Here is a 9,937-nt window from a genome sequence, read left to right on the forward strand (position 1 = left end):
TTTGCTGCCGGATCCCGAGCCTTGCACGTCCGCGCTCCCTCCATCTCCACTCGCAGGCCTGTGCGCGTCCCGGAAGACACACTTCGCGGCGTGAGCATCTCCCGCGGTGTCGGGGTCTGCGGGAGTCCTGCCCCTGGACCCGCGCCCCTCCCGGCGGGTCCGCTCCGCAAGCCAAGCACCTAGATACCAGCACTAGTCCGTTAATCCCCATCTGGACTGAGTCGCCGTTGGCCTCGGAACTGGAATTTTGCAGCTAACCCATCCAAGACAGTACTTTAGGTATTGGGGAGTTTCAGATGGACTAATTTTGTTTATTAAAGGATTTTCTTTTTTAAACAGTGAGGTGTCTCTTCATTTTGCAGACGGGTTGTAGGATCGATGACTGTAGATTCCTAAAGGTAGTGGGGGAGGGGAGCTATCTGATACAAAGGCTTTACCGTTAACTGGAGCGGCAAATCGTAGATTATAAGATTATGGTTCTTTCTTGGTGTTCCCTGGGAGACAATTTATTCTGTCAGAACTACTGAGACAGAAACAGAAGGCAATGTATTCCAGGAGAACTTTGGACAGGGGTCTTAGCCTCTGAGGTAAGGAGCAAAGGGTCTTGTGTTTGTCCTTATCTTTCTTTCCTGCAACCCCATCAAAAACAAAGCCACCTTCAAATCTAGTTTATTAGTTGAGTTGGTTACATTCAAAGGCTGTGGCTTGTTAGATGTTTTTTCCCTAGAGACTAAGCCTCCACCTACTGAGGAGACAAGGCATCACCAAGGCCCCAAGTTGAGACAAGTCTCTAAGTCTCCGCCCCTGCAGTTCCATCCCCTGGGTAATCACCCCCCAGGTAACAGTGAGACTGGGGCACTGAGGGCTGGGATGTAGGCACGGGGCACCAGCAACCCAGGCACCTGTGCCCCACAGACCAGTTAGTGGGCATCATTGAGCTGCCGTGCAACATCCAAGATGTTCTTGGCTCCTTTGTTCAGCAACAAGGTGGCCAGGCTGATGCCCAGGCTCTCAGCAGCCAGCTGGGCTCGTCGTGGAATGTTCCGGGCAGTGATGCCCACCAGCTGTGGATCATCCTCAGGGCCATCTTCATGCTGGGTAAGGGAAGGAGGGTAGGATTTGGTGAGCACAAAAGGGGAAGTAACATACAGACGTGTTTTTTACCCTCTCCGTCACCCTCCAGCCTTGGCACCTGGGCAGGGACATGGATGGTGGCCTGCATCGTCTCTTGCATGCTATCTGCGCCATTCAGACTCCAGACTCCTCCAGTCAGGTATAGCTGGGAAAGAAACAGTTGCCTCAGCATATTGTGAGAGGGAACTGCTTAGAAACCTGGGCTTTTCTTGCTGGCAGCTCAGGATGCACAGGAGAAATGCCAGAGTCCCTTCCCTGCCCTCCCACCCATCTTCCCCTGCTTACTTGCCCATCCTTCATAGCTGTATGCACTGCCACTGGCACACTGCAGCCTCCTTCCTGCAACAAGTTCTCCCTGTGAGCTCCAAGGACCCTTACCACCACCCTGTAACCAGAGTCCTCAGAGATAACAGACCCCTCTAAGGACATAACTGAAAATGAGGTAGCAGCCCAGACCTGGGTCCTGTCCATACTTTGAAGGATGAGTTACCACTAAATACAGAGCAATAATTTGAGAAATCTCCCCACTACCCTTCCCAGCTCTCCAGGTACCCACCCCTCCACAAGAGCACAGGCCCTACCAGGTGCCTCAGGAAGGCCCGTTCAGCAATGCAGCGAAGCAAAGTCTCAGGATCATGCAACACACCCACCAGATCCAAGATGTCCTGGTCCTTGGCTCGAACTTCCACTCCCAGAGCCCCCTGATGGAAAAATAGCCTAAGATATCAGGGCCAATCTTTCCCCAACCAATGGAGCTAAGGATGGGAACCAGCCTACTTCCACCTGTTTGCCAGGTCCTTTTGGGCCAGTAGCCTCCCAAGGCTTGCCCCTCTCTGGGAGTGTTCTTGGTTGAAAACAAAAGAAAGGGACACATCAATACACGGCTTCCCTGGTCAAGCATACCTGACCCACAGCATACATGCACTCCTCAGGGTGCAGGATCTGTGGGGGCAGAAGAGGCAGTCAGAAGGGTGGAGGTGGGAGTGCCTAAAAGCACACAGCAGTGAGATGGGGCTTTTCTAGCATACAGAAGGGCTGGAGAGGCAAGAGTGGGAGTTTGGCCTCTGATCCCCAGTCTTCCCAACCTGGGACTCATTTCCAGCTTGCACTGTTAGAGGTGGGATTCAAAAAGAGAACACAGGCAGGAAGGAGATGAAGATCAACCGGGGCGTGAAGAGTGGCAGGCCCTACCTGCCCCACCCGGTTCTGCCAGCCCATGCGCTGCAGGCCAGCTGCGGCCAGGATGATGGCACTGAACTCCTGCAGCTCATCCAGCTTCCGAAGCCGTGTGTTGAGGTTTCCCCGCTGTGGAGAGGCGCTAAGGACCACAAGCTTTGGGCAGTCTGGAGCCTTATGCTGTTCCCTTTGCCTGAGTCTCTCAATCTGCTAACTTCTCACCTTTGAGTTCTCAGCCTAATGACAACAGCTAACACTTACCTCATACTTACTACATGCCAGACGCTTTAGATATGTCAATTCATTTAATTTTCACAACCCTATGACGTAGGTAGTATTATCATCTCCATTTTACAGATGAGAAAAATGATAGAGAGGTTTTAATTTATTTAATAACTTGCCCAAGGTTACAAGACTTCTGAGAAGCCTTCCTTGACTCTCAACTCTGTGTTTAGATGTGCCAGCTAGAAGCTTCCAGAGAATTCCCTACTTTGTGCACTGGAGCACTTAGCGAATACTATTTTGAAAATCAGTTTTACAAACATATAACATTGTAAAGATCAAAACGATATAGTGGAATATAAAATAAAAATGGAGTTATGGTTACCAAAGGGGAAAGGGGATGGGGGGAGATAAATTAGGAGTTTGGGATTAGCAGATGCAAACTACTATATATAAAATAAACAACAAGGTCCTATTATATAGCACAGGGAACTATATTCAATATCTTGCAATAAACTACAATGGAAAAGAATATGAAAAGGAATATGTATATATATGTACAACAATCACTTGCTATACACCAGAAACTAACACAACGTTGTAAATCAACTATAATAAAACCAATTTTTAATTATTTAAATTTAAATGGAAGCACCCCCCCAACCCCCCTCCCTCGATGTAATCATTATTCAGTATCACTCTGTATTATCAATGCCTGGTTGTCTGTCTCCAGCACTAAAATGTAAACTCCGTGTAAGCAGGGACAATGTTGATCTTGCTCATCATATCCCCAGTGCCAGGCACTTGCCTGGGGCTAAGAAAACATGAAAGGATTATGAATGAATGGATGGATGGATGGATGGATGGGTGGATGAATGGGAGGGCAGGCAGTCCACTGCATCCATGGTCCACTTCCTCTGGAAGCCCCTTCCACTCTCACAACTCCCAGGGCCCTCTGGACCTGGTCTTCCTCCTTGGCTGCTGCCTCCTCCCTCCGCTATAAGGATACAATACTCTTGAACTCCAGATGTGGGAACTTTCTCTGCAGCTGGGCCGCTCTCCGCAGGGAGCTAGTTCCCACCACGCTGCTCAGAGAGATGGTTTAAAATGAGATTTAAGTCGCATGAGATTTAACTAGGCAGGCACTGTTCCTTTCCTCCTCCTCCCACCCCTCCATCTTCTGTGCACATCCCACCAAGATGCCTATCCAGGCCCCACTCACCTCTTCTCTGGCAAGGTTTCTAGGGTCTTCCCAACAAATTTTGGGTGAAAGACCACAGCATCATAGGGGCTCTCCCGCCTGGGGATGGAGGGAAAGTCATAGAATAAGGGAGAGATCTCGGTTCAGGTCACTTCCAGGCTCTCTCAATAGTCAACTAACTGGCATTTTCTGAGTTTTCTGCCATGCTTGACACTCCTCAGGGCAGGGGAGACAGCCTAGAGGCAGAGGGCCAAGTCCCAAAGGGAAAAGTCAAGGTTAATATGATGTCTACCCCATGCCGAGGCCCCCTGACTGGCAGGACTCTTACTTGCAGATGGCTCCAATGGTGAAGCCAGGAGGAAGCACCGTGGGCAGGTCCTTCAGGGAGTGAACAACCAGGTCCACTCTAGAGAGATGGCAGAGAGAGAAGGAGAAGGGGTCTGAGCAGCACGTCCCCAGCCCTTCTCCACCCACTCCTGCCTGTACGTCACTGGCAGAGCCTAGAGCGGTTCAGGAAGCAGGCCTTTCTGAGACCTTGGGTCCCAGAGACCTGCTCCCCTCCTACACTCCCTTTCATCCCCCTCCCCCAGCCAGTCCTGCACCCCCAGGCAGCCAGATGGCTCAGAACCAGGACACTCTCCTTTTCTGAGGCCTGAAAAACTCACATATGAGCCCCTCTCTAGCCTATCCAAGCGTTTAAGCCCAACAGTCTAGCTGATACCCAGGTCTGATGTGCACTGGGGTCCTAGCGAGAGCCTGGGAGGGCGCCATGCTCCCTGCTATCACTTACTCATTCCTCTCCAGCGCGTGTTCCAGCTCCTTGGTAAACAGGCTCTTCTCTCCAATCTGCCAGGCAAGAAAGAGCCTCAGGGTGAATCTTTTGGGGGAAGGAAAGAGGAGGGGGAAAAGCGTTGGATGGAAAATGTTACCTTAGAGAGAGCAGTATCAAGAATCTTGTCTCCTGTGGTGGACATAGCAACTGAGGAGAGAATCAACAAACCAGACGTTCAGTGATCAGCATTTATTGAGCCCCTACTGAGCTGAGCACTTGTGCTAAGATTGTTGGTGGATACAGAGGCACATAAGCCCCAGTCCCTACCCTCTGGGAATGTACAATCTAGGAGGAAGACCAGACGTAATCACAAAAAGACCCAAAGCAGATGATAAATGCCAGGCTAGCCCAGGTAGTCAGAGCTGGAGGTGTTCAGAGAAGGAAAGGGCCCTCCAAACCGGGGACAGCCAAGAAGAATTCTCAGAGGCAACAGAACCAAGCTTTGGTGCAAGACAAAGCCAGAAACACTGTGTTCTCCCCTCCAGGGGTTAAAGGCTTCCCATTAGCTTCCATTCCTTTCCAGAAAACTCACTGATTTCAAACTGCAGGCCTGGGTATAAGGCTTTCAGCGTTGCCACCACACTGTCCGTCTGTATGCGGGCCAGCTGGGGGTAGAAATTCAGGTTAGTCCTGTCCTCCGGCCACCACCCTAAGGTCAGACCCTCACAGGGTCAGGGAGATCCTGAAAGGATTGGAATTCAGAGAGGGGATTGAATGCCCACCTAGGAAGGGGGGGGTCTGGCCTGGGAGTCCTTTGTACCCCAACTTCCCAGCCCAGGGACTATCTCTTTACAGAATGCAATCTGTCATCCTGCATGGGATTTGATACTCAGTCACCCCATTTCTTCCATCCCCGAGCTGCTGAGAATGCTCTGGGCCCCCCAACTTATAATACTGTGAACACAGAAGTCTTCTGACAAACCTCCTCCACCCCGGTACTTACACTCACCTGGCTCTTGCGGGTACCCACGCGAATCACTCTCATCTTTGAGCTGTTTTCTTCCTGCAGAAAAAGTCCCCAGGTCACAGTCCCTGCTGCTCTTTGTGTTCCTCAACACCTTGTCCAAGAACCAGAATCACTGGCTTGGAAGAAAGGAACCTCAGCCCCTGGTCTGTGGCCAGCTGAGCCTTCGAGTGGGGAAACACTCCCCTCCCCAAGACTGGTCCCTTTACCTTCCCCAACAATACCTTCTGGCTCCTCAGGGATCCAGAGAAGCAGAGACCAGACAGAAGTGACAGTAGGACCTGCTGTTGCTGTAATGACCAGGACACTAAGCCCTGAAGCCCATCCAAGCTAAGGCAGTAGGAATGCTGCACTCAGCCAGGTGGGTAGAGAGATAAGGTCTATCAGTCTGGCCCCAGGGAGGGTGGGGCCTGCAGCAGGCAGGGGCAGGACAGCTGGGGCCACACAGGGGACCATGAGCTGAGTCACTGAGGACAAGTTCAGCATCCACAACGGAGCGGCACTTGAGAAAGCTTCAGTGCCACCTAGATGCCATAAGAGCTACCCCACAGCTGCTGCACTATGGATCCCGTAATCTGGACGGAATGCACAACTGGGATCGACAGATCTGACGTACAGTCCTGCTCAGCCTCTTGGCTGGGCGAACTTGAACACATCATCTTATTTGTTCATCTATAAACCTGTTTGTTCATCTATAAAATGAAGAAGTTTGCACTCAAGTATCTTCTGCTTTTGATATTCTGTAAGACTAAGAGGGTGAGCTGTCTAATGTCCATTCACCTAGAGTGCAGCCTCTGGTTTCACCACAAAGGAAATATTAGGATGTCAGAGACCAAGCCAAGAACTCAAAGGGCCATGCCTCTTCCTCTTGCCAGGGCACCTTGGACAAAGGTATTCAGTGCCAAGCAGGCAGAACTGGGTTCTCCAGTCTGAGGTCCTATTTCTTCCCAGATCAGACAGTGATCACTATAGATACTATCAACTTCCCCTGCTCTGGGATCTTCATCCTACAGAGTTCTTCTGCAGTCAGGTATCTGGGGCCTCTGTTGCTGGAGGAGGTGACAGCTGGCGGCTCTTGGACTCTAGTCTACTCCACAGCTATCACTTCTCCAATAAATAAACCCTGGGGGACCCGAAGCAAATTAGGCTAGGTTGGAAATGCTAAACATGGCAACTAAAATTCTGGGCCACAGGCAGCCCACAGAAAGGAATCTAAGGTCCCAGAAACTGCTATGTTCAAACAATCCCTTAATTTCATTGATTCTGCACAGCATATTCAAGTCAAATTGTTCCAGTAAAAAATTCCTTATTGAGCATGTATATCCTAGAGCTATTGCTTTTAATCTTCATAACAACCTATCAGGTAGACAGGGCAGGCATCTCTGGAACTACGTTACAGAAGCAAAGTCTGGCTCTGAGGAGCAAAGTGACTTGCCCAGGGCCACAGGGTTAATCATGGGTAGAGAGCTGGAATCCAAATCTTCTTACTCCTAGTCCAGCACTCAGGAATGTCAGCAATGGCACAGAATCCCACTCCTTACCAGCACATAGGTCAGGGAGAGATAGGGCACCTGCCCCACTCCTTTCTTATCTCAGGCTGACGTTGGCCTCATGGGCTCTGCAGTCTGCATCTGCACAAGCCCAGAACTGGGACCCCAGGCTAGGAATAGGAAGGCCCAAGGGCGTCCCCCGTCCATGGTAGTAACCCAATGATGTGTCTCAGTTGAGGAGTTTTGAGTGTAGGCTGGGGCAGTTTTGAGTGTAGGCTGGGGCTGGATGTCCATTAAAAAGAAAAAAAGCAGAGAAGGTGCACTTCCAAGACGTTTGTGTGCAGTTCGGAGAATTCGAGGTACACTCTCCTCTCTGGATCCAAAATGGAACACTTCCCCAAAGTGGCTGAATCTCGAATAGGACCTGTCTCGTGTGAAGGGATCCCGGGGAATAGCACCCTGTCTCGTGCAGACGAATTTTCCTATGTTGGGTCACTATATCTAGAGCCGCGGAAGCCATGCCTCATGGAATCCCATCCAGATCCCCTCAGGAACGGGGTTCCGTTCGAGACAATCGATCTGCTCTTAAGTCCGCCCCCACAGCTCTCTGATTCCCCTAAGGGCAACCCAACTACTGGCCCTTTAAAAACTGTTAGAACCAAAAAAAAAAAAAAAAAAAAAAAAAACAGACAGATAACCGTCCCGACCAATTGACGACGGAGAGTGGCAACTTGGGGCCAATCGTGGCACTGCTAGTGCAGAAGACCGAAGCTGCGAGGGTCACCGGCTCAGGACTCACCGCCGTTGCGGCCGCGTCGCCGTTACCAGACATGGCTGTGCGCGGGAAGTAGGCCGGAGGCTGCTGCCCGTGTCCTCCGGAGTCGGGCAAGCCGAAGGCTCCGGCCGGCCGGGCACTGGGCGCACGCGGAGCTCGCAATCCTCCGGCAGCCACACACTCCCGGCTCCGCTAACGGCCTGCGTCACTTCCGGCCCCGCCCCAGAGGGGCTAGACCTCCCCTGGGCGGGAATTAGAACGATTGCAACAGAGAAGATCTTACCTTGCGTTACCGCCCCTACTCCCCCAGGCTGGCCCTGGTCTTCCCCGTTTGAGACCCAGGCCCACCAACTGTTCATTTTTACTTTTACCTAGCCAGGAATACCGACGGTCAGTGGCCAAGATATGCTTCCCAGATTTATCCACAAAGTTCGTTTTCAGTCCCTCCTACCGCCACCCAAGGGAACGTCAATAAACCAAAAGTAGGCGTGCCGAGAGGAAAAGGAGATTAACCCTACAATGTGGCGTCGGAAGTTAAAGGCTACTTGAGCAACTTACCATGCCCCCAGGCTGCATTCAACGTCTACAAATGAAAGAGGCCTGCTTCTGAAAGCTAGTCACCCAGAATTCCACAGCTTTATCTCCTTAGCTGTGGCACAAGCAATTAGTGCAGCTTATGTGGTGCTGCTTCTGCTACAACCCTGAAGTAGGCAACTAAAGACAACTAAAATGGGAGTGACAACACATTATTAGTGTTAGTGGGAAAAGGGCTTGTGAGTACAAGTGCTTTATCCATTAACGGTACTAATAACCACGTATTAACCACTTTCAAATAACTGGACACCTGTCATCCATACCAGCCTGAGGGCTACAAGATTCCAGCCGTGACTTATCTCTGTGTTTCAAAAGCACCTGGTATTTGACAGAGATGTTTTGCCACTGAGCTTTAAGAGATACGCAGTGGTCAACAGCCCCGAACTAGCTCTGACTTGACCACAGGACCTGGTAGTGTCCTAAAGCTACCTTTGCTTCATTACCATGCCAAGATCCCCGCCCAAGGGGGATATCTGTACTCTGCTAGGCGCAAATCCCTGCCACGTGGAAGGCTGTGATGCCCCAGCTCCGCCCCCCACCCCAAAATCTCTGCCCCTTTCCTAGAGCCCTGATGACATGTCTGCCTCCTATCCCTTAAATTCTCTTACTGCCCTCCCTTGGGGGAGAAGGTGTCTTTAGAGCATGTGCTCTCCCTTCTCCATTCCTTGATCAATGAATAGTTTCTGCTCTGCTATACCGAACACGGTGTTGTTTGACCGGAATTTGCAACTCCAGGCAAAGGACCCACTGAGGGGTCACTGACCTCTTGGGGACCAGTAACACATCCATTGATTGGCTCCTTTGACCTTCATCATAACAGCCGTACTAGAAAGATGTTGTTAATTCCTCATGTTCAGACGAAGAAACTGAGGTTCAGAGAAGGTTCAGAGTTGCCCTAAGTGAAACTAAGAATCAAGCTCAGGGCAGCTGATCCAAAGTCTGTATTCTTAGCTGCTACCCATGTAATGTACTCTATCCGCCTCTTCTAAATACTACCTAAACCACAATGTCTTAAGTTACTTCTTTTAATTAAACAACCCCATAGGAGCAGTTTTCCAACAGGCAGTGTAACCCCAATTACACGCACTTAGCAACACAAACTTCAATTGACAACTTTGGAAGAGGGAACAAAATGTTTCAATAAAGGCCCTTTTATCCTGTTTATCATCTGGTACTGAATACAGAGAGACACCAACCCACCCATTATGATGGCAGGCTTTAAAGCCCAAGGCTCCCCACCATAATCTGCCTCCAGCTTGAATACTCTGTCCATACAAGAGCCACAGAGACCAGCCACACTATAGAGCAGAGTCCTCAGTCCGGGCTGCTCTTGGGGCTCAGGCCTCAGGCCTTTGCAGAGGTTCTTCAACTGAACTCTACTAGATGCCACAGGCCCCACTCATTACTGGAATGAAGTCTCGTCAACATCATCTTTAAGGAACTCTGTAGGAAGGGAAGGGGAGCTCTAGGAGAGCAGAGGGAAAGAAGTACATTTTGCACAGTTAAGAATCACCAGGAAGTCCCCAGAATAAATCCTTCAACCCCGAAA

At 50.5% G+C, this 9,937-nt stretch overlaps 1 protein-coding gene across 3 annotated transcripts; it reads right to left on the reverse strand.

The window, feature by feature from the left end:
* Positions 1-516: 516 nt before the first annotated feature.
* Positions 517-8,215, reverse strand: HMBS (hydroxymethylbilane synthase). 3 transcript variants are annotated; one of them, XM_060017815.1, is made up of 14 exons: positions 7,819-8,215; positions 5,509-5,568; positions 5,098-5,170; positions 4,663-4,712; positions 4,524-4,579; positions 4,062-4,139; positions 3,755-3,832; positions 3,542-3,617; positions 2,326-2,439; positions 2,038-2,076; positions 1,785-1,835; positions 1,420-1,473; positions 1,193-1,279; positions 517-1,094 (listed from the first exon to the last, which is right to left on the reverse strand). In XM_060017815.1, exons 1-14 carry the CDS (start codon positions 7,849-7,851, stop codon positions 921-923), a joined length of 1,023 nt encoding a protein of 340 aa, XP_059873798.1. In that variant the 5' UTR covers positions 7,852-8,215; the 3' UTR covers positions 517-920. The 3 variants fall into 3 exon arrangements, with proteins under 3 accessions (XP_059873798.1, XP_059873796.1, XP_059873797.1); XM_060017813.1 differs by having other exon boundaries at positions 812-1,094; positions 1,716-1,835; positions 7,819-8,212; XM_060017814.1 differs by having other exon boundaries at positions 812-1,094; positions 1,716-1,835; positions 5,515-5,568; positions 7,819-8,207.
* Between the last annotated feature and the right edge of the window lie 1,722 nt (positions 8,216-9,937).

Source organism: Delphinus delphis, chromosome 8, assembly GCF_949987515.2.
Source record: "Delphinus delphis chromosome 8, mDelDel1.2, whole genome shotgun sequence".
NCBI lineage: Eukaryota > Metazoa > Chordata > Mammalia > Artiodactyla > Delphinidae > Delphinus > Delphinus delphis.

Bases quoted from the DNA above. Each gene is read 5' to 3' on its own strand.
- HMBS (XM_060017813.1), bottom strand. From the start codon at position 7,851: ATGTCTGGTAACGGCGACGCGGCCGCAACGGCG. The intron at 4,580-4,662 runs GTAACATTTTCC...CTTGCCTGGCAG, and splicing joins TTGATACTGCTCTCTCTAAG to ATTGGAGAGAAGAGCCTGTT. The intron at 2,077-2,325 runs GTAGGGCCTGCC...CTGCCCCCACAG, and splicing joins GGCAGAACCGGGTGGGGCAG to ATCCTGCACCCTGAGGAGTG.